Raw genomic sequence first — 24,780 nt, forward strand, 5'->3', positions numbered from 1 at the left:
TCTCCATTTTGTTACTTGCTGTGACACCCCGGTCCTCCACTCTCTGTTATAGTTTCTCATCCATAAACCTGTGGGCTGCTCGGGAAAAGGTCACAACGATGCCCATCCAAAGATGAGAGAGTGCACGTCTTTCGAGGGACCCATGAAAGACAGCACGGTAAGGCCAACTCTGACATCGAAGGGCACTTGGAAGCCCTGGGGCCACAGGCAAGAGCAGGTGAAAAAAAGGTGGGGAGGCCTTCGTTTCAAATCATGATCCTGTGAATCATCGTAATAAATAGCAACAACTAGCATCTATTGTTCTGACCACATTCTATGCGCCAGACACCGTTCTAAATGCTGTGTGTGTCTTCACTGAGAGACATCCCACCAAAAATCCTAAGCGATAACGCTTATCTCCATTTTATAGAAGAAATGAAGGTACTGAGAAATGGAGTCACTTGCCCAAGAATACCAGCTAGTAAGTGGCTAAACTGAGACAAAATTGTAGCATTTTCTTTTGCAGCCCTAAAATATTACTGAAATAGTCGATGGAAAATGCAAACGCATGTTGGCTCTGTTGGGTATGAGAAATGAATCAGGAATAAAAACTTAGAGGGGAGATGATCAGAGGTCCTTTGTCAATCATTCTTCTAGAATTCTAGTCTGGACCACTGGAATTCATTTAAAGATGCTCATTCTTGGACCCCACGTGAGGTGTTCATTACTGGAACGATCATCAAAAGAATTTGATTATGCTTTCAAGGATAAGAGAGTCCCAAATCGGAAGTCTCAAGGGTCGAATTCAGCAAGCCTTCAGAGTATACTACATGGCTGCATGTTAATGCCAATGACTCCTGTATGCTACCTGCTGTACATTCTTATGCATTTCATCACTAATATGGATACACGTCAGTGATAAAGACATTATATAAAATTTTGTCACTACTGAGCTCTTTTGCACACATTTCTCGCTCATGGACATCTATTCGATTGTCGTAAGTACCCAAACTGCTTTGAGGCCTGGTGTTGGCAAACAGATACCTAGTTTTAAAAACTATTCAACTCTTTAACATGCACACACACACACACACTCACAGCCTGTCTATATACAGATTTTGAACATAACTATGTGTATGAATTTTTACGGAATGAAACGAAAGAGAACACATTAACAGACTGGAAAAATGGTTCACAAATAGCATACAAGTGTCTAAATATCTAATATCATACACAGTTTGGTAAAGATTCACACTTGAATGAACAACCTGCAATAAAAATAAAGAGAAGACAAAAAAGACAGGACAGTGGGAGATCAGAAAGTACTACAAAAACAGTATTAAGTATATTTGAATAAATAAAAAATCTAACCTTCAGAGTTACAGTGAATACTAAGACTGTAAAAACAATGGTTCCAAAAGTCCAGTTTCCATATACCTGAAAAACATTGAACAATTACACGCACCATGAATACACGAGCCTACTTAAGCAAATAAAAAGGCAACTTTAATCTTCGGCGTAAATGCTGAGGATTTCCGTAGAAACTGTTTAGGGAAATAGGTGATCAAAAGATCAGGCCAAGACGTTGGCTCTTACTGTGACCCTACATTTCCTCGGACAGCTACAGCACACTTGTGGTTGACGGGGTTTATTTCCATTACTTCACGTAGTACTGAACAGGGAACACACTGGTGTCATAAAGGCAGAGAAACAAAAAACCCACCCCTATTCCCACTAACGGTAATGTTCATCAAAACAGGGCACTTGGATGATTCGTGTCTCTGAAGAGTCTGATATGGGCTTTCTCTGCAATACAGAAGTAAAAGCTCTCCAAGGAGGACCAATCTCTAGACAAATGGACTCACATCCTAAAGATAAGGCCTAACTTTTTGGCTGTAACTATTAGAACTGTCAACAGGTGCACATTGAAGAGAAGCAGAGAGCGTGTATAAATCCATAACTATGGCAATGAATGGCACATATGCTTACCAAATGCTGTCAAGATCTGAATGCATAGCATTAAAACAGAAAATGAAATGTAAAACGTTTTTAAAAAAAATCATAAAAAATTAAGATTAACAGAAGCAAAAAAAAAAAAAAAAAAAGGATTTGAGCAAATCATACGTGGTGTCATGTTTAATTGCTGACAACAGTTCTTACACGTACTGTAACTTTAGCAAACATTTAGAAGGATGGCGACATGCGCAGTAAAGTCTAATCCATTTGGCCTTCATGAACTCAAAATGGGTGACGAATGGGACACACGCTGGGCCAAAGCTCCCTGCGCTCCGCCCAAAGTCTGCTGAGCAGATGAAACGTGGCACCAGACCGCAGGAGAGTACCCACCTACTTTGCGGCAAACTCTTTTTCAGAAACAGTCAGCTCTTTAGAATTTATGTGCCAGATGAAACTAAAATACAACGTGAACGTCACAGAAGCAGCCGTAAAGTTACGGGGAACTGAGAAATCGTGTGATGTAATCCCTTCTTACTGGTGGGCAAAGCTCAAGGGATTGGCCTACAGAGATTTAGGAAGGTACTCTCCTTGACAAGGGCTACGTGTGCCTACTCTAAAGTCCTAGATCTCTATTTCTCCAGCAGTTACTTGGTGATTTACCATTTTTCTAAAGCGATCTCTATGCCCAACCTGGGGCTCGAACTCATGACCAAGAGTCCCATGCTCTACTGACTGAGTCAACCAGGTGCTCCCAGTGATTAATAATTTTAAGGGACTCCTATTAAACTGCCTTCTGTTAGTCCAAATTAGAAAGGTTTTGTGTGTATGTAGTACCTAACTTCAAAGTGTCATTCAAATTCCTTGAGCCCATTACTTCCCTAACGGATGCTGACTGTGCAGGTTGTGGACACAGTCACCGTACTCGGTAAGTTCATTTTGAACCTTAGCTTCGCTCTACATGATAAAGAATGAGTGACCATTGAAGAGGAAGCCCAGGAATCGAACGAACGTAGCGAAAGCACATGTGAAGCGCTGGGCTCGACATTCACCGTGTGGCTGTGAGAAGACCTCACCCCATCAGCAGTTCTTTCCTAGAACACAAGCCAGGGAAAAACCACCCCCACGCAGGTGCTGACTTATGTAGTCGCTTGCCAGGAAGGCACTGGTGGGATTAGTGTAGCCTTTCTGGAAAACACTGTGCTCCCATGTGGAAGGGAAGGAGGAAGAGAAAGGGATTCCCACTCTTCAACTATTGGGCGAATATTGTAAAGATAACGGGGGCTACCCCCTTCAACTCTAAGCACGAAAGGCCGCTATAAACAAGAACCGAGCGGGGCCAGACTTTGCCCCTGCTTTGCGAAGTCTTGCGGCCTCTGGCTGGCTCAGTCAGTAGACCATGTGACTCCTGATCTTGAGGTCCTGAGTTCGAGCCCCACGTTGGGGGTTGAGTTTCCTTAAAAAGAAAACATCAGGAAAGGTACAGGGGTCCAAATGCTGAAGTACTAAAAACTCCGTCCAGCTATTAAAAATTACAGCCAAGTTAAGCTTCTAGAAGGTTTGTACACAAGGTCTTTAGTCAGCCATGCGCACAGGAGGCGGCTTACTTCAACACTTCTATCGTTCTAAAAAAGTTGTGGGAACTAAAGACTACACCTTAAGAAAAAGTTGGCAAAATGATTAGAGCTAGATTGATTACGTGTATGAGAAATCCAGTGCCGATAGACAAAAGATAAGCCATGCTTACAATACCAACAGATGGAATGTATATATTTTTTTTTACCTTTGCATTTTCTTCCAGGGATGAAGTCTGAAAGAGAAAGTAGGTCCCAAAGAAGAACACTGTCCCTTCAAATGCAGCCAGAAACGTCCAATATAAGAAGGGCCCCAACTGGAGCATGGCATTGTCAGAGATTTTCCTGTTGGCAAATGGGAAAAGGCACAGGGTAATGAACCTCCGGAGGCTGTCTCTTCAAGGCCACAGCGAAAGGCACACAGGTGTGATGACCCTGTTGTAATGCAGGGCGCTATCCCTGGAGGACCGGAGGGCCATGCGGAGCCACAGGTCTACCTCCCTGCAATCGCCTCCTGACTAAGGCAGCGAGTAAACAGAGTGCCAAGTTAAAATTCTGGCCACTGACAACAACAACCTCCCCAATAATAATTAGCTCCCGTTTACTGACTACTTCTTTCGTGCCAGGAAGCTGGGTTAAGAGTTTTACATACATTGTCCATTTTTAAAAGATGTTTATTGATCTTTGAGCGAGAGAGCACGCGTGCACGAGCAGGGGAGTGGGAGCGGGAGAGGGAGACCCAAACAGACTCTGCGCTGTCAGCACAAAGCCCGGCACGGGGCTCGAACTCACCAACCTGAATTGAACCTGAGTTGAAGTCAGACACTCAACCGAGCTACCCAAGTGCCCCTACATTGTCCATCTTTATCCACATAAAAACCACGCGGGATAGGTATTTTTGTCAGTCTCATTCACAGATGAGCCTCAAAAGGAGTATCGTAATGGTTCCCCAACGGTGATGCACCTTGGAATCACGTGGGGATCTTTAAAAACACTGATGCCTCACTCCCACCCTCGTTCTGGCTTCACTGGCATGAGGTGTAACCTGGGCATTAGGATAATTTTAAAGCACCCCAGGCGACTCCAATGTCAGTAAAGTTTAAAAGTACTAGTGTAGTAGCATTCCTCTTGGGAATTTAAACTTTTTAGGTCTTGGTGTGTCCCTTATATTTTTTGCAAATGAGTCAAATAAGGTTTTTCTGTTTTTTTTTTTTTTGAAGGGGGGGCAGGGAGGGGAAGAGCAAGAGAGGATCTCAAGAAGGCTCTGGGCCCAGCGCGAGGCCCGATACAGACTCGATGTGACGTCCGTGAGATCACGACCCGAGCTGAAATCAAGAGTCGGACGCTTAACCGACTGAGCCACCCAGGTGCCGCAAGTCAAATGATGTTTCATAAACAGCAGGTGGATCAAAACCTTAAAATCTGTTAAAATAACACAATCTTCGGGGCGCCTGGGTGGCTCAGTCGGTTGAGCGTCCGACTTCGGCTCGGGTCATGATCTTGCGGTTCGTGGGTTCGAACCCCGCGGCGGGTTCTGTGCTAACAGTTTGGAGCCCGGAGCCTGCTTCGGATTCTGTGTCTCCCTCTCTCTCTGCCCTCCCCCGCTCACACTTTGTTTCTCAAAAATAAATAAATGTAAAAAAAAATTTTTAAAAACAACACAATCTTCTCAGTGCACGTCAGAACATCAGATACGGCTACTAATTCTCATGGAGCAGAGCTGCAGAAAGAGGATGGGTTTATGCATGGAATTCTTCTGGCTTCTATTTCAAACTGCTCTTCACATTTATCAAAAAGGTAGCTAATCGGGGCGCCTGGGTGGCGCAGTCGGTTGGGCGTCCGACTTCAGCCAGGTCACGATCTCGCGGTCCGTGAGTTCGAGCCCCGCGTCGGGCTCTGGGCTGACGGCTCGGAGCCTGGAGCCTGCTTCCGATTCTGTGTCTCCCTCTCTCTCTGCCCCTCCCCCGTTCATGCTCTGTCTCTCTCTGTCCCAAAAATAAATAAATGCTGAAAAAAAAATTTAAAAAAAAAAAAAAAAAAAAAAAAAAAAGGTAGCTAATCACTCAAATAGCACACCTGTTGCAATACTACCCAGAATGTCACCTGGCCGTCTTGAATAAGGAACAGCTTCATAATGGAAACACAACTGATCCTTGTCCGCTTGGTACAGAGCACCGAGGGGCTTCCCGAAAACATGGCGGGGGTGCACCTTTTCCCTGCTAGCATTTCGAGGTGTACGAAGGAATGTGAAATTCGGGGGGTGCATAGAGCAACGTGTTGCTGTTTGGCCTAGAAACACTGCGGGAGGACAGAGGGGGCTGCTTCTCAGAAACAAGCTCTCGCCACAGACAAGAAGTCACATTCTCAAGGCAACTGGGAGCCACAGGGAAGGCACCTTCCTAAAGATGCCCGCAGCGTGTGCCCGGCAAGTGCCAGCCAGTGAGGCTTCTGCGAGTGTCACCGAGCGGATCCTGTCTTCCTAGACTGTCTCCCGGAGTTACATTACGCCCTGTGGGAAGAAGGGCAGGGGCATCGTGGTATGCTGGGGGATAGGCGAGGCCTTCCAGCTGCACTCAGATGAACGCCGAGGCTGCTGGAAACTCCCCACACGATCGCCGGCAACCACGAGAAAATGAGAGAGAATGGCGATTTGGGGAGCAGCCGCCCAGCAGCTCGGGCCTGAGCACCTGCCATGCTGGGAGGCGGCCGATGTACTGTCCCTCTTCCCTCTACAGACCTACGGTTTCCTATTGAAATTTCTCTTGAACACACGGAAATTAGCCACATTACGTCTCGTTTCAGGTCACGGCGCTTGGGAAGTGCCCCGAGTCACTACATCCCCGAGGGTGAAACCTGGAACGTGCCGCGCGGTTCCGAAGGAAGGATCGGAGCGATCTACACCGACAGTCACAGGCTGAGGTCGGGGTCTCGTGACAGCAGGCGAGGGGGAGGGCGGCATTTTGCGCTGGGCCACAGGTACGCACGGAGCCCGTTCACGCGGGTGTGAGCAAGTGTAGCCTCTACGGGAAACCGCGCAGTAACTCCCGGGCTATTCTCCTGCAGTTCCCTCACTGAAACTCCACGGAAACCCTGAAAATAATTTGTACTCACTCAGCAGCTTCCTTCGGGTTTTCAACATTCTTAATGCATGAAAGCGCGCAGCACAGGCCTGAAGCTATGGTGGGGGAGGGTGTCAGAGTCAGATTAATAGCTCCCATCCACCCGAGAGCTTCCTGTGTGCCAGGCACTGTGTGCACTTGTCTGACATGCAGTCCCTCCTTTACTCCTCGCAAAAAACGCTGCCGTCACCCGTATTTTACCGAAGATGAAACTGAGTGGTTCACACGCATCCCGGGATGGTACCTACACCCAGGACACAGGCCATCTATCTCCCGGCTGAACGGTACCAGGGGGGCCGCTGCGTCCTTCCTACCTGCAGAGGAAAGGAAACCCACGGTTTTGAGGGCCTGAAGTGGTTTTTAACTCTATGTTCCACTTACATATACAGTCGGGGATCCGAGGCCAGGGTGTCAATGTTGATGTGCTGTTCCAGTAGGCTGTAGGCCAGGATGGGCAAGGATGTGAAGCAGATGTTGTACATTGTAAGGTAAGCGGCATCGTACAGCGGCTGAAAGGACAAACGACAGAAGAAAAAGAAATGTAGGTGTTTGGGGGAAAAAAAAAATCACAAGCGAAAACAAGAGAGGATCCTTTCACGTTTTCTTTTTTGTGATAGCAAAGGAAGTTCATAAATAAGGTCTCTCTGATAACTACAGAAAAGAAACATGCTGTGCTAGATCATATTCATATACCCTCCCTTTTCAAAGGATCTTATTCAGGATGTTTCCATGCTATCGGCTCTATCTCCCTTTTTGTTTTTTTTAATGTTTATTTTCAAGGAGAGAGAGACAGAGCGTGAGCAGGGGAGGGGCAGAGAGAGGGAGACACAGAATCCGAAGCAGGCCCCAGGCTCTGAGCTGTCGGCACAGAGCCCAACGCGGGGCTCAAACTCACAGACCGTGAGATCATGACCTGAGCTGAAGTTGGACGCTTAACCGACTGAGTCACCCAGGCTCCCCCATCAGCTCTATTTCTAACAGATATTTACGAATAGATTTTGAGAAGATTTGTCGTTGTCAAAGGCCAATTAAGTATAAGCCTGGAGCCCCTCAGGAAACTAAGCATAGGCAGTGGCCAGCCTGTGTCACAGTGGTTCTGTCGTTAATGTTTTACAAGGTTTTATTTAAAAAAATATATTTTTTGAATGTTTATTTATTTTCGAGAGAGAGAGAGCACGCGTGCGAATGGGGGAGGGGCAGAGAGAGGGAGGAGGACAAAGGATCCCAAGCAGGCCCTGCGCTGACAGCAGCAAGCCCGATGCGGGGCTCGAACTCACGAACCGCGAGATCAGGACCTGAGCCGAAGTCAGATGCTTAACTGACTGAGCCACCCAGGCACCCATTTTTACACGGTTTCAAAGATCGCTATCACCTTCTCCAGGCTATATTTATGACAGTGAATGTGGCCATTTACTATGGATTCTAAATGTATTTGCAAAAACAAAGCTAAATATGTGTACACAGGCATGACTTTCCCAGGCTCCAGACCAGAATTTCCAACTTTGTGCTGGCTGTCCATAGGCACCTGCAACTCATAATGTCTAAAACCAGACTCATTAACTTTCCCCTTAAATCTGCTTTCTCTTATGTTCTCTACCTCAGTGAGTAGCCCCCATAATGTCTGCAACCCTAGTATCCGCCTAGGTGCTCAAGAAATATTTTGAAATCAGTGATTCTCCTACCTCCATAGCCATTTCTTCTTCTTTTTAATGTTTATTCATTTTTGAGAATGCGCGCGACAGAGACAGAGCACGAGTTAGGGAGGGGCAGAGAGAGGGGCAGAGAGAGAGAGGGAGACACAGAATTGGAAGCAGGCTCCAGGCTCTGAGTCGTAAGCACAGAGCCTGACGCGGGGCTCAAACACACGAACCGTGAGATCATGACCTGAGCCGAAGTCGGACGCTTAACCGACGGAGCCACCCAGGCACCCCCGCCATTTTTTCTGTCTCCTATTCTTCCCGAGCCCTCTGTTGGGAGTGTTCCAGCACTCACTGTTTGGAACCTCATACTCACTCTCTAGGTGATCCCATCAGCCCTGTGGGTTTAATACCATCCATTCGCTGAACACCTCCTGAACTGAACTCCTGACTTGCCCTCACCTCAAACCTGCCCCTCTTGAAGTCTCCCTCATGTCAGCAAAGGGCAACTAAACCTTGGGTATTAATCACAACCAGAATCTCGGGTTCATCCTCGACTCTTCTCTTTTTCACAGCCCACATCGAATCAACTAAGAAGTGTTTGCTGGCTCTGCCTTTAAATACGTTCAGAACCAGATCACGTCTTAGCACCTCCACAGTTACCACCCTGCAAGCTTCCTAAATGGCTCCCTGCTTTGCCTTTGACCTACCGTCTATTCTCAACACAATGGCCTGAGTAGTTCTGTTAAAAAAATAAGTTAAATCAAGTCATTGTTTTGTTCAGACTCTCCAGTGGATTCCTTGATCTCTGAGAGTTTAAAAAAAAGGGGAGGGGGGAAGGGTTCCTGCGAAGGGGTGGCTATACAGTCCCCACTTGTTCTGGCTTCTTCTACCTGTCTGGCTGCGTGTCGTATTTCTCCCAGTTCTCGCTCACTCCACTCCACCAATAATGCCTCCGTCCCTCTACCTCCAACATGTCAGGCACTCTCCCGACTCTGGACTTCCTTTGAACTGTTGCACCTGCCCGGAACACTTTTCCTTTCGACAGCCTCCCGGATGACTCCCTCACTCACAAAGATCAGCTCCAATGGCACCTTCTCAGAGAGGCCGATCTGGACTTCCCTTGCCATTCCCTTTCTCATGGATGCATTTCCCCCTTTATCCTGTGTTTTATTTTCCTATAGCACTAATGGCCTTTTAGCCGATGTTATAAATTTGTTAGTTTTATTGTCTCTGTCATCACACTAGGCAGCCCCCTGCCATCCAGAAGCTCGAGTGCCAGGACAACAACAACACCGGAACAACAACAACAACAACAACAACAACAACAACAACAACACCAGACAAGGCTATTCTGCCAGGTCGCAGAGTAGTGCCAGGAGCATGAATAACTTCCCAGAACAGCGGCACCAGACAAGGCTGCCGGCTTTTCTCAGGCTATAGCTGACAATAAAGTAAATAAAAATCCCTGCCCACATAGAGCTTAAATTCTAGTGTGGGGGTACTTTGGTGACTCAGCATTTCGCTATTCTGCGACCACCATGGCTCAAGACAAGAACACGACCTCTCCGTAGTCACACTGAGCACAGAATAGGAATACTGTCCAAATGACAAAGTTAACCTCCTGGGTAAGATTTACTGAAATGCTTAGTCACAAAATTACCCCCACTTAGTGACAGCACCCAACCTAGAGCAAGCCTCCTCACCCACACCCTTCCCCAATGACCTAATTCAAACCCAACCGCCCCCCCCCCCATAAGATTTTAAGTAATCTCTGCAACCGGCATGGGGCTCGAACTCATGACCTCAAGATCAAGAGGCACGCGCTCTACTGAGCCAGCCGGATGCACCAACCCCAATCTTCTAAGCCTTTTCTAATATTCTCTTCCTGAGAGGCCCCACCATTCTTCACGGTGCACACTCTTCCTTCGGCATGGAGTACTAAACCTAATATGATCAACTACAGGGGTGTTCCTGGTGGTCTTGACAATACAGAGCCCCTAGAACAGAACTTGGCGTACAGAAAACATTCAATAAATATTAAATGAACGAAGCAGGAGAGATTGGAAGTTACAACACACATATATATAAAGGACTGATCTGACACCGTGGATCTTTTTTTTTTTCTTAATTTTTTTTTTTCAACGTTTATTTATTTTTGGGACAGAGAAAGACAGAGCATGAACGGGGGAGGGGCAGAGAGAGAGGGAGACACAGAATCGGAAACAGGCTCCAGGCTCTGAGCCATCAGCCCAGAGCCTGACGCGGGGCTCGAACTCACGGACCGCGAGATCGTGACCTGGCTGAAGTCGGACGCTTAACCGACTGCGCCACCCAGGCGCCCCAATCTTTTTTTTTAATGGAAAGAAAATTAAGGTATGCTATGACCCTCGCTTTACTATATTGAGTTCCACAGGTTTCTACAAAGTACTAAATGTTGTCATATAACCATTAAATGTGGCCCGAATGAGATCCTATATTCATATGTATGTCCCCACATATAAATGTTTTGTGATTAATAAAATGCATTTAAATGTTAGTGACACAAATGAACAGAATTAGGCATTTTTCAATCAACGGCTACTAAAGATACAATTACTGTCACAATAGGGGCGGCTGATTCAAAAGGGTTGGGAACAACTTGACTAGAACGTTAGTTCGTTTATTAGTTGACTTCAAAAACACTTGCTGAGTGCTTACTAAGTGACAAGTACTGAGGATAGAGAAGAGTCATGCCTTCCCTGCCAAGGAGCTCAAGTTCTAGAGGGGGAGGCAGAGTGGTGAGTGTGCAAGGAACTAAGGGAGCCCAGGGGAAGGGACCTGAACTCTGGCCCGCAGTAGAGACCAAGCAAGAAAACGCATGCAACGTTCTCAACGACATTAAAAATACGGCTCCTACACAGAACACACGAAGGTTTCCACACAGCAAAAATTATCTAACGAATTAAAAAGTACCTCCAAATAGGTGTTTTGTTCCTTTTAATTCTCAAGGGAGAGGATTAGTTTGTTGGGACACAATACCATGTTTTCATCGGAAACCACCCCATTTTCACTAATGAGGAAACTAAAAACAACGATAACAAACAAACAGGAAGATGGCCTGGTATGCAATTTGGTCTTGAATTTCACTCAAACAAAAGAAGCATCAATCTCTTTTTGTTCCACTACGATACTTCGATGTTACCTGAGAGATAACGGTAATTCTTAGATGGATAATTAGGAGACAGAATGCCCTCAAAAAACCCAACAGGTTTAGTTGATAATACTTTCTTATTAAACCTCTTATAAATGTTTTCTTTTCACAAAGGAAAAAGACCAGTATTATCTTTGCTAAAGAAAAGAGCTGCTTGTTGGGGCGCGTGGGTGGCTCGGTCGGTTAAGTGTCGGACTTTGGCTCAGGTCACGATCTTGCGGTTCCTGAGTTGGAGCCCCACATCTGGCTCTCTGCCGTCAGTGCAGAGCCTGGTTGGGATTCTCTCTCTCCCTCTCCGCCTCTCCTTTGCTTTCATGCACGTGCTTTCTCTCTCTCAAAAATAAACAAACGCTAAGAAAAAAGAAAGGGTTGCTTTTTGCTTGAAGAATCTGAATCCTGGTCCCATTTCTACATTCTCTATAATCCTGCTCTCCAAGTTCTAGGGTCGTGGAGAACATGGGATGTGGACCCGAGTTGGAAAAGGCTTACTACCTGTAGGCACTCCAAACCTAAGTACGATTAGGGCGCCTGGGCAGCACAGTCGGTTAAGCTTCTGACTCCTGGTTTTGGCCCAGGTCATGACCTCACAGTGTGTGAGTTCAAGCCCCGCCTCGGGCTCTGTGCTGGCTCTGTGATCCAGAGCTGGCCTTGGATCCTCTGTCCCCCCCACCCTCCCTCTGCCTTCCCTGCTAGTTCTATTTCTCTCTAAACAAACAAACAAACAAACTTAAAACCAAAAAAACAACAACCACATTTGCAATAACGGTTGCTACATCCAGCACTAGCACAAGGTCAAAGTAAAAAATAAAGATACCGCAAACAGGCCGCCGCCTTGGAGAGATCTTTTGACCCGATCCACTTTTTCTCTAAAACGTCTGCTAGCTCCCTCCCTCCGCTCCTTCAGCTCTCCACCCAAATGTCACCTCAGAGAGAACTTTCCAGATCATCTTCTCTGAAATAGCAGACTTCTGCAGTCATCCTCTGCCCATTCATAATGCTTTACTTTTTCCTTCAGGGTCTTTATCAGTACCTGACATACTTGGATGGCTTTAGTCTGTCCCCTAACGCTATACTGCAGGCTCTGCTGGGGTAAGACTTGGTTTTGATCACTGTTATATCGCCAGCACTCAGCCTGGCACACAGGAGACACTCAAGAGATATTCGTCAAGCGAACGAACCTACCATCTGAGCAACTGAGAAAACCAAACGCCACCTCCCATGGAGAGCTGAAGAGCTAAGGTCACCTAAGCAGACTCCGGACAGACCAGGGTCCGAATCTCAGCTGGCTTTAGAAGGAAGAAGTCCTTCCTTCACACAACTTGTACATGAGATAACAAAGGACGGCAAAGCAACACCCTTTGAGTTTGAAAAATTAACAACAGCGTTTTAACCAGGTTAAGCCAATTTCCCTTTAGGGCTTTGCTACAAAATCTGAAATGTCTTTTTAACACTTGCGTTCATCCAAGGACGCGAGGGATTAGAAACATGTGGTCAGCAGTGATCTGAATGTTCAGACAAAGCAGCTTCATCAGAAATTTAGAAGACTGTAACTAATACTGTTAGTCTTGGATACAAGAAGGCTGATGCAAGAGACAGGTCACCTAACGAACAGGAGGCAAGTTCTAGGGAAAGAGAGTGGTCACTTCCTATTCAGAAGGATACACTATTTTAAAAATACTGCCCCGGTGCCTGGGTGGCTCGGTCGGTTAAGCATCCGACTTCGGCTCAGGTCACGGTCCGTGAGTTCGAGCCCCACGTCGGGCTCTGTGCTGACGGCTCGGAGTCCGGAGTCTGTTTCGGATTCTGTGTCTCCCTCTCTCTCTCTGCCCCTCCCCTGCTCACGCTCTGTCTCTCTCCCAAAAATAAAATAAGCATTAAAAAAAATTAAAAATACCGCCAAGAAATTAAAAACAAACAAACAAAAAACCCAAACCAAAACCACATTGCTTCCTACCAGGAGGAATGAAGCATGCCTTGAGATTTAGAAACTTGGTCCTCTAATACCTGTGGTGATGTCAGGAGCAGCTCAACTTGGCCAAATCATGGAATTGCTTATAGATTAACCACAAAATTTCTCAGTGAGTATTACAGCTCCTGTGTTTGGCTATACTTCCACGAGAAGCAACACAAAATCCATTTTGGTGGTTAAAACTACAAATGTGCATGCCCATCCTGCCGCTTACGGGTCAAAATAACACAGAGCATATTCTTTATGTAACAGACGTTCGGCAAAGAACAAAGGGCAAAAAATGTAGAGACGCTCAAGCCATCCAAGGCTTTATCCAGGGATCACAGCTTCTTGGCCAGTTTAAGGATCATTTTTCTAGAAAATCAATCTGAGAGGCTGCAAAGGGGTGAGGTTTTGTTCGATAAAGTATTAAACTATACTATTTTAGGATTATTGGAAAACATGGTTTATACTGATTAAAAGAAATACTCTCGGGGCGCTTGGCTGGCTCAGTTAGAAAAGCATGTGACTCTTCATCTTGGGGTTGTGAGTTCGAGCCACACATGGGGTATAGAGATGACTTACAAATAAAATCTTAAAAAAAAATAAAATAAAAGGAAAACTCTTAAGGTTATCTCAACTCCAACAGGACATACCAAATAACTTTCAAAAAGATAGTTAATAATAAGAACATCACTAAAGCAAAGATATAAACGTTTGCTATTGTCAAAAGCCAGGCCAAGAAGATCAACGGTTGAATCAAAGAAGAAAAAAAATTAAAAAAATCATTTGACTTTGAACATACCTCTCTACAGTCCAATACATAAAAAGGTAATTTATTAATAGCCAATGTCAACTACATCATAACAAATAACTAGGGAAACAAACCTGTTGTGAGAATCCACAGAAGAACTGGTACAAAAATTGTGGCAAAATGAAACAAAGGTTCTGGAAAGAAATGGAAACAAGGGTTAATGTTTTCACCTCCCGAACTTTCTAAACTAACACAGGATACTGTACTCCAAATAGTCTAGAGTCAGTCCTAAGTCCTTCTAATATCGTAACACAATCAATCTCCATTAGAGGTTTAAGCAAACAAATCAAAGGCAAACGATTTCATTTACATTAATACCAAGGTTAGCTTTACAAGCAGAAAGAGTATCTCACTTTAGCAGACCCTCTTGCATACAATAAAAACACCGAACGGTACTACCCCCTGTACTACCCCCTACACGTGAACTTGATTTGCAAAATCGTAAACAGCCAGGATATTGTTACAGTGGATACTGACACTAACAATATCAACTAATGCTTTACTACCTGTATTTCTGTCTCATCAAACAATCAACATATTATTACCGATCACCGATTATGTGCAAAGATCGTATGGTGGGGGATACGAAAAACAGAACCAAACTTCTCACTCCTAAGGGACGTATCGTTTAATTGGGAGAAGAGGAAAAACAAACAAGCAAAAATGCAAGCTGAGAATTCATCAGGCGGTAAACGCCACCAGGCAGGACTATAGATACTGCAATTAATGTCTTCCGGCAAATGACCAGAACTGGTATTTTCAAATGAGCGCTATCCTTCAAGGTAGGATGTGACCTTACTTCAGGGCTGCTGTCACTTCTTCTGATGCTTCTGGATTCCTCTTTAGGTAGCTCCTTCAAGAGCCCGGTTTTGAGCTGTCAGAAAACCAGTCTCCTTCCCTGTGTCACACACCGTCACTTAGCTAATTTACCCGGCCAGGAGACGCGAGGCTGTTTTGAAAACTCCCATGCATCCTCAAAGGGTGAGCATCTGCCACAGCTGAGGATATTTAGGTGAATATACTGCAGGCTCTGGATGGTGTTCCTAAAGAAAAGTGCTCTACGTGTACTGAACAAGTCCTATGGCATCAGAGCGTCACAGCTCCCAAAGGCACCTCGCGGGACAGCAACGCTCACATGTATGCATCAGTTTGGGTAGAATGCGATATCATACTTTAAAATAAAAAACAAAGTGTTCTGAGATTGAAGAAGGGAGTACTCGGGGAGGGGGGGGATTAGGGGGCTGCTTTGCGGGAAGGGGACGTGACTCTCCCTCTAGAATTTAAGTCCCACGAGAACAGAGACTTTGCCTGCCTTATTCCACTATGAATCCTTAGGTCCTAAAACAGTGCTTGACACGTGGTAACACATCCAAACACATCTGTTGACGCAATGAATAAAGAAATTAGAATTTGAAGGAGGTGTTAAAGATGGATAGGATACACCGACAGCAGGAACCAAGGCAAGGTGTATGTATTTTAAGCACAGAAGATAAGACAGGGTCAGAATGTGGTGCGCCTTAACCCCAGACGAATCCTTAGATAATGGAGAGTGAAATTTCTGGAGGACAAGTTAAAAAGTGGCATTTCCCAAACATTAATTTGGCTGAATTATGCAGGGTGGATTGAACAGAGGAACAGAAGGCAGGAACACCCGTCCCCGAGGCACTCCAGGAGAGGGGCAGTTATTTGAAGATGCGAGAGCAAGGTGAGAGGAACGAAGGCTTTTCAGCTCAGCCAAAGAGGGCCGAAGGTATGACAAATCGTCTTGGGACAAAAGGCAGCAGTAAAAAAGAAATCCTGCTAAGTCAGTCACTAAGATAATGGGGGCATTATCTATACAAATAATCCCCTAAACTGGGAACAGGGATAAGTTAATGACTGACCACAAACAGCCATTTAAATTTTTTTTTTTTTTAACGTTTATTTATTATTGAGAGACACACAGAGAGCATGAGCAGGGGAGGAGCCCAGAGACAGGAAGACACAGAATGTGAAGCAGGCTCCAGGCTCCGAGCTGTCAGCACAGAGCCCGACGCGGGGCTCGAACTCACAAACCACGAGATCGTGACCTGAGCCCAAGTCGGACGCTCAACCGACTGAGCCACCCGGGCACCCCCACAAACAGCCATTTTAATGCCTGCTCTGTCTTCCTTAACAGAGCATTCCTTCCATCTGGTGGCAGGTGCTCGAATTGCAGGCCAAAGTCTTAAAGACGCAAACCAAGCCCCAGGAATGGGAGAAGGCCAGGCAGATGGGAACGGCAAATCTTCATGGGCTCTCCTACTAGGCGAAAGTGACAGAGAATGACCACCCGTCCCGGAGCGTGATGTACAAATAGTCCTGGACTGAGAGTAAATAAACCTATTGTGGAAATCTAGCTCTGTCACTTCTGAGCTGGGGAGAGAAAGGCAAGTTACGTAAACTCTGGGCCCTGCTTTCCATATATTTTATTTTATGTTTTAAATGTTTATGTATTTTGAGAGAGCGCGTGTGCGTGTAAGCGCACGAGCAGGCTGGAGGGGCAGAGGGAAAGGAGGAGAAGAATCCCAAGCAGGGCAGAGCCCAGCGTGGGGCTCGAGCTCACGAACTGTGAGATCATGACCTGAGCCGACTGAAGCATCCAGGCGCCCCTGCACGTATTTTAAATAGAAATAATACTAATTGAGGGGCGCCTGGGTGGCTCAGTCGGTTAAGCATCTGACTTCGGCTCAGGTCCTGATTTCACGGTTTGTGAGTTCGAGTCCCGTGTCGGGCTCTGTGCTGACAGCTCAGAGGCTGGAGCCTGCTTCGGATTCTGTGTCTCCCTCTCTCTCTGCCCCTCCCCTGCTTGTGCTCTGTCTCCCAAAGTAAATAAACGTTAAAAAAAATTAAAAAAAAAAAAGAAAACAAATAATACTAATTGCTCACAGGAAATTCGTGAGGACTAAGAAAATAAAGGGCTTTTGTCAATCAGCAAAGTACCTTACGTGTATTGGTTTAATCATCACTATCACCATCATCTGTTCGGCCTGGACACCTGCTGACACTGGATGGCACGGCCTTAGCAAATCTGTAAACCTGGGTTCACACTGATGTATTTCTTTTACAATTTTTTTTAAGAAGGCACCGTGTCTTGAACTCACAACCCTGAGATCAAGAGTCACACGCTGTACTAACTGAGCCAGCCAGGTGCCCCTCACAGTTAAGTGTATCTTTGAGAAAACACAAGGCTAGTACGACCTGGGATTTCTCACCAAAAACCAACACACGAAAGCAGTTGCTATGCTTTCCCTCCTGCGAAAAACAGCGCATGAAATCCAAACACCGTAATGGTTTGAGTCATTAACTTGCACATGAACTTGGTAATATACCTATAAACCAGAATCTGATTAAGGATTCTGGTGGGGCGCCACACCCCAGTTTGTGGGTTAGAGCCCTGTGTTGGGCTCCGTGCTGTGGTGCGGAGCCTCCCTAGGATTCTCTCTCTCTCCCCCTCCCTCACTCGTGTGCTCTCCCTCTCTCAAAATAAATAAACTTAAAAAAACAAAAGAACTTTGGTAAATTCTTTTCCCTGGTAGACAGAAATGGATGGGCAGGCTCGGTCTAAGATGAACTCTAATGCTTGGTGATAAAAGAAAACCCAGAGTATTGCTGGGGAAATGACCTCAGTGTCCAATCACGGGGGTCTAGGATCCTGCACCATGGTCGTATTTTAGGTGAATATTTTAACTGGGTGAGAAAATCGTTCACAACATACGAAGTGAAAAGGGCAAAGCACAAAACAATGTTTTGGGACTGACTGCTAGCAGGTAGGGGGCTTTTATTGGGGTGATGGAAATGTTCTAGAACTAGGGATGCTTGGCTGGCTCAGTTGGGAAAGCACAAGACTCTTGCTTTCAGGCTTGTGAGTTTGAGCCCCACATTGGCTGTAGAGACAACTAAAATAAATAAATAAGCAAACTTAAGGAAAAAAGGGGCACCTGGGTGGCTCAGAGGGGTCAGCGACCGACTCTGGATTTTGGCTCAGGTCATGATCTCCTGATTGTGAAATCATGACATTGAACCCCGCCCTGGGCTCTCTACTGTCAGCGTGGAGCCCGCTTAGGATGCTCTGTCCCACCCCCTCTCTGCCCCTCTCCTGCTCGCATGGTCTCTCTCAAAAATAATTAACATTAAAAAAAAAAAGATTCTCTCTTCCTGTCTCCCTCTGCCCTTCTCCTCCACTCACATGCTCTCTCTCTCTCTAAAAAAAAAAAAAAAAAAAAAAATGAATGAATGAATGGCTTAAAAGTGTTCTGGAATTAGGGGCACCTGGGTGGCTCAGTCAGTTAGGCGTCCAACTCTTGGTTTTGGCTCAGGTCATATCTCACAGTTCGGGAGTTCGAGCCTCGCATCAGGCTCTGCACTGACAGCATGGAGCCTGCTTGGGATTCCCTCTCTCTCCCCGCTGCCCCCCCCGCCCCTCCCACGTCTGTTTCTCTCTCTCTCAAAATAAATAAATAAACTTAAAAAAACAAAACAAAACAAAACCCAGTAGTGTATAAAAACAATATAGGGGCGCCTGGCTGGCTCAGTTTGTGCAGCGTCTGACCCTTGGTCTCAGGGTCCTGAGTTCTCATCCCAGGTTGGGTGTAGAGCTTACTTGAAAAAAAAAAAAAAAAACAAAAAAAACCCAACAAAACAAAACACCAAAAACAATATAGACACACAATAATTTACACAGACAAGAGAATAAGTCACATAACATGTTACCATTGGTTCTCTCTGTGCCTATGATTATCATTACAGGTGACTTCAAAAGCTTCATTTTGGAAAAAGAGCTATATATGAGGGATTTGAGAAAAGTCACCATTGCGGAATTCTCCTTTTGGTTAGAGAATTAATTCAGTAAGCAACATTCTCAGAGAACCCTGTCCTGAGAATGATGCCAATGTTTTACATACTCAAAAAATAATTAAAATCAATCAAGATTAGAGAGGAAGGACCAAATGGCACGCAAGTAAAAATGTAACATCACGCTATTACAAATAAACAATATAACCACGCTGAAATGGTGGAAAAGGAAAAAAAGGAACTCTGGAAACAGTATTTTGACTATACACTCCAAGGCTAAAGACAAAAACAGGTACATACAAATATATCACTCAAGTTAGTTAAGTTTGGTTGCTCACGGGGGTAGGACATAGCAATTCTGAAACGACTTTAGGAGTGTCGTAGGACTGAGCAAATCAGTGGACGCACTGAGCATCAGGAGAAGTGGGGTTCTCACCACTGGAGAAAGGAGGCCCTAGACAAGGAAAGGGGAAGGGCAGAAGGAAACCTCGTGGTGTTGGCTGCGATCCAAGGGTGAGGAGAGCCTGAGTTCACATTCTGGGTTCCAGCCCGACCTAGTTGCGTGTATGTACACACGCATCTCTATGCAGATACAGACCTGCGGGTACGTGTGCACACACGTCCTAGCTCTGGCCACCGAGAAGGTCCAGAACCAACTGCAGCAGCAGCGATGAGCATAATTAGCACACAGATCTTGATTTCTAAACGCCATCTTTTTTTTTTTAAAGTTTATTTATCTATTTTGAGAGGGAGAGAGAGCACACGTGTGAGTGGGGGAGGGGCAGAGAGAGAGAGAGAGAGAGAGAGAGGGAGAGAAAGAAGCCCAAGCGGGCTCCATGCTGTGAGTGCAGAGCCCGACGATGTGGGGCTTGATCCTGCGAACTGAGATCATGACCGGATCCAAAAATCGAGAGTCGGACACTTAACCGAATGAGCCACCCAGGTGCCCCCTAAATGCCATTTTCGAATAAAAGGAACCAGTGTTCCTTGGAGAATGTCTGAATCCAGGACTGGAGCACGAAAAATGTAAGATGCACCTTAGAGGGGCGCCTGGCTGGCTCAGTTGGTTAAGTGACCAACTCCGGCTCAGGTCACCATCTCGCAGTTTGTGAGTTCGTGCCCTGCGTGGGGCTCTGTGCTGACAGCTCGGAGCCTGGAGCCTGCTTCGGATTCTGTGTCTCCCCCTCTCTCTACCCCTCTCCTGCTCACGCTCTGTGTCTCTCTGTCTCTTAATAATAAATGTTAAAAAAAATTAAAAGAAAAAAAGTAAGATGCGCCTAGAATATCATGCGGACCAGGAAGTAGGTCTTCGAAGAAGGTTGGGGGTGGGGCAGAGAAGGGAATGGGGAGTTGCTCATGCTAAGCATTCTTATCCCAATCAAATACAAATGAAAAACGATGGGGACACGTGGAAAGGACATAGGCTACATCTGTGACAATCTAAGTAACAGAATAAAGAACCATAGTCATGGATTTTTCACTCACAAAATAAAGTATCTGTTTTAGTGGCTGAATGCTCTTTTCCAAGGAAATTACACAGACCGATGTCGAAGGGTCTTTAGACTCCCAAACCGCCATCTGAATTAAGCTGTCAAAGTGAACATGGTCATGAGTGAGACATACAGACAACATGTGCCTCCATCATGATATGATGCACTGAGCAGGTTAGAAACTGCTTCCGGGGGACTGGTGCTAACAAAACGTAACCCGAATCTAATGATAAGCAAACATTAGAGAAACCCAAATTGAGGGGCATTCCACAAAGCAGCCAGGACTCTTCAAGTATGCTGAGATCGTGAAGACAAAGAAGACAGGACATACTCCAGACTAAAGAAGACTACGGAGGTGTGATAACTATGGATCTTCAAACCTATGTCGTGTGTTATCCAAGGCGTTAACAGTAACTCTGCAACTTTCGGAAAGTCTGAAATTATTTCAAGGTGGGAAGTGAAAAAACAAAAACCCTGAAAAGCTATACCGAACAGAACACAGGACAAGAGATCAAGTTCCGGCCCAAGTCCGCTGACGAGGATTTTCATACTTTAGACGTTACTTCACCTTCATGCATGCCAAGTTCATTACGCATACGACCAGTGGCTTGAGCTATACTCATGCGCTCCAAATTGCGCTCTGAGGAAATCTCTGTGCAAGACAAGGAGGTGGCCCGAGGCCGCGGCCCCGGCATCCTTCAGTGAGTGCAATTCGGCTTCTGTCTGCTTTGCCTGTACAATCTCACCCGAAAAGAGGGCTCTGCTACTAACGACAGCAGTTCAGAATACCGTTGAGGATAAAAGGGGAACCAACCATTGATACGGGACACATGGGTGAACCTCAAAAACGCTACGCTAAGCGGAACAGGCATGAACGAGCAGGTGTGATTTTATTCACAGGAAGTTCTTCTAAAACAGGCAAATCTCACGTGCAGAACCGCAGAAGCGGTCTCTAAATTTATACAGGTTGTAAGCATCATTATACACCGTACAGTAATATAAATCAGATTAGTAACTGGTGCACGGTGGAGCAGACTGACCGGGAAGGAGCACAGGGGAACTTCCTGGGGTGGTGGCTATGGGGTTGTAAACATCTGTCAAAACGGAACTGGAAGCTTTTCCTGGGTACATGTTGTGGTAGTTAAACTATACTTCGAGAAGGCGGACTTAAACATTTCATCCCCAAACTCTTGCATGGAAAGGAATTCGTAGTTGCCGGTTCATTAGATCACGTATGTTTTGTAGGCCACACATCTCAGTGCTAGGACAGCAGAAGAAATGTGTAAAGTGGAGGAAAACCCTAAGACGATGCCGGGCTAAACGGTGATACGTCAAATTGGAAATACTTTAATACATACCTTGTAGAAGAAATACTGTACAAGGTGTGCTATTCTCACGTAATATAGATGTCCGTGAGCCAGTAGCAATTTCTTTAAATGTTTAAACTTCGGAACGGCATAATCGCTATTCCTGGCTGCTTGGCGACCTTCTTTGCCTTTAATACCTAAAAAACAAAACAAAACGCACAAGAAAAATCTCCATGGCATGAATATTTTATAAAATAGGCAGCCCCCTAATTTGTTATCTGCACACTTTTAACTTGTTAACATGACATAGCTCACTTGTATCGTTTAGCTTTGGGTTTTTTTTAACCAAACGGAGCTGTAACAGTGAGACTGACCAATACAAAGTAAAATGAAGTTTAATTGGTAAGCACCTAACTATAACACAATATAAAACAACGAACCCGAATCGCTGCTGTAATCATTACCGGGCAAAAATTATCCTGAGGAGAAAATTCAATCTGAAAATGATTTGAGAGGCACTTAGGAAGTGCTTAAATGGCCATGCCACTAGATAAGGGGCTGTAGCGAACCAACGAGCGCCCTGGGCTTTGTGGTCTAGGAGCTCGCAACTGAAGAGCTCCAGCGGGACGGTGGAGTCCTCTCGCTGAATGAAACTCTCGAGTACGGAGTATCGAGCTCAAGCAGCTTTAGGCCATGTCCACACTGAATAACCAACGAGTAAAACAGAGTGGCTCCGAAAAGGGTGCCTTCCGAATGGGAAGCGTTTGGGAGGGCAAACTGCGGTGACTATAATCGCCAAGATACTTAATTCGATGATTTCTTCTCTTAACCCCCTCCCCCCAAAACCTGCCGGGCTATGAGGCTTGCTGCCTATCGGCAGCCTGGCCTGGAGAACAACGGTGCGGGCAGGAGAAAAAGCCCTGCCCTGCGTGCCAACAAATAAATTCAACGCCACGGCCCAAAGCGCCCGTAAATACTGCCGCGTGGAAAAGCAGCCAACCAATGAGCATCTCTTAGTCCCACCCGGTTAAGAATCTCAGAAGATACAGTGCAGCAACATAAGCAGGCGATGTGGCCAGGGGCGGAGAATCACTAAACTTTCATGCATGCCGTCAAAGGGAGCGCTGAAGGGTCGACTGTACCGCCCGCGGGTTGGGGAAATTCCGCCTACTTGGCCGATACAAAGATGTCCTCTAACTTTACGCTGCCGCGTTCCCACCCGGGGTAGGGCTTTGGGGTGGACATGCTTAGGCGAGGACCTTCATTCAACTGGTGATTATCATTCCCAAGTTAAAATCCAAGACGGGCAACCAAAACGTTCTCTCTAGAACGTGAGACCATCTACCTGCGGGCGCTGCGGATACCTTACGGATGCCATCTCGTTACGGGCTTCTTACCTATTCCCACGTGGGATTCCAAGATCATACTAACATCGTTGGCACCGTCGCCTATCGACAGTGTTATCGGGCTGCCCTTCAAATTCTTCACCATTCTGACAATCTGGACATTAAGTGCGAAAGAGGTAAAGAAAAGGTCAGAGCAGAACGTGAGGCCATACCACACTGGGGGTAGATGCCTTCTTCACACCTGTAAGTGGAGGCCTTGGAAACAAGCAGACAGGGAGTCAATGCATAGACGTACAATAGGCTTCAATTCTCAGAGGCAAAAGAACACAGCCTTCCCCCCCGTAACACCAGGGTCCACCTGGTTCTAAAGGTTCCGTGCGCGCATTAGGTGTCAGAAAACCTTGCCCCCTACCTACAGGAGAGGCCAACGTGTCCCTGTTTTGTCACTGCTTCCCACACATCCTTTCAGATGAGGTGTTGAGTGTGAGAGTCAGAGTTACCCAGAAAGCTGGTTTGGGGTAACACGCACAGGGCTACCGGAATAAGAGTGGGTAGTGAGAGAACAACGCTTCTAGAAGCTCTCCATCTCTCCTCCCCGCGGACACAACCACTTCCTTCGGCGCATTCCCATATCCCCGGGGACTTACCTCATGTTAAGTTCTTACACCCATCCAGCGGCCAACTAAACTTCACTAGACCTCCCAGTGCCCGGTATGACTGAATCTCTGCTACAGGCAGCTGCATTTGTAGATGGGGACAGCTTCAAGACGGCTGCGATTTGCAGAAAGTTCCCTGAGATATGTTTATGAAGCCTGTCCCTGTTCCCTGAGTGTCTCTTCAAGATGTGTCAATGACGGGGCGCCTGGGTGGCGCAGTCGGTTAAGCATCCGACTTCAGCTCAGGTCACGATCTCACGGTCCCTGAGTTCGAGCCCCGCGTCGGGCTCTGTGCTGATGGCTCAGCCTGGAGCCTGCCTCCGATTCTGTGTCTCCCTCTCTCTCTGCCCCTCCCCTGCTCATGCTCTGTCTCTCTCTGTCTCAAAAATAAATGAAAACATAAAAAAAAAAAACTAAAAACAAAAAAGATGTGTCAATGACGCAGGGCCACTCACTGCTGTGTTCAGGGTGGGCAGAAAATAAAAGTCATCTTGCCCCGGTGGAATGACTCGTAGGAGTATATCGGGTAAGCAGTTACCCTCCCACCCTGGGTTTGAGACAATGACTGCTTTATGTGTCACCCCCCCCCCAAGCCCCCAGAATCTGGCAGCTTTTAAAAAGCTTACATAATGAAGTAGCTAACTAATGCCTTGCAAAAATTGTCCTCGGAATTGCTTTTAGCAGTTAACATAAATAAAACCCATTTGTGACATAAGCCATTAAAAATAATTTACACACGGTTAAGCCGCCCCAGTCTTTTCTTTAAACAAAATTCAGTCAGGTTTCGGTTGTGCGAAATGGCGTACAAAAACCCACATCCGATTCCATTTAACACACAAATGTTATCGTGAAATGGTGAAATGCCGTCTTTCTCCTACTCCCGCCCATCAGCTCGGTTCTCTTTAAAGTGTTTTAGAAGACTCTGAGGAATCATCTGTAAATAAGTCAAAGA

At 46.0% G+C, this 24,780-nt stretch overlaps 1 protein-coding gene across 15 annotated transcripts in view; it reads right to left on the reverse strand.

The window, feature by feature from the left end:
- ATP11C (ATPase phospholipid transporting 11C) overlaps positions 1-24,780 on the reverse strand; it is a 172,596-nt gene that overhangs the window by 15,791 nt on the left and 132,025 nt on the right. For all 15 annotated transcript variants that reach the window (XM_023249318.2, XM_023249320.2, XM_023249315.2 and 12 more), the window contains 6 exons: positions 23,224-23,326; positions 21,878-22,023; positions 14,292-14,351; positions 7,007-7,134; positions 3,716-3,851; positions 1,351-1,416 (listed from right to left, as the gene is read on the reverse strand). In XM_023249318.2, coding sequence (XP_023105086.2) covers positions 1,351-1,416; positions 3,716-3,851; positions 7,007-7,134; positions 14,292-14,351; positions 21,878-22,023; positions 23,224-23,326 — 639 coding nt within the window. The remainder of the gene's footprint in view (positions 1-1,350; positions 1,417-3,715; positions 3,852-7,006; positions 7,135-14,291; positions 14,352-21,877; positions 22,024-23,223; positions 23,327-24,780) is intronic.

The sequence above is a fragment of the Felis catus genome, chromosome X (assembly GCF_018350175.1).
Source record: "Felis catus isolate Fca126 chromosome X, F.catus_Fca126_mat1.0, whole genome shotgun sequence".
NCBI classification, from domain to species: Eukaryota; Metazoa; Chordata; class Mammalia; order Carnivora; family Felidae; genus Felis; species Felis catus.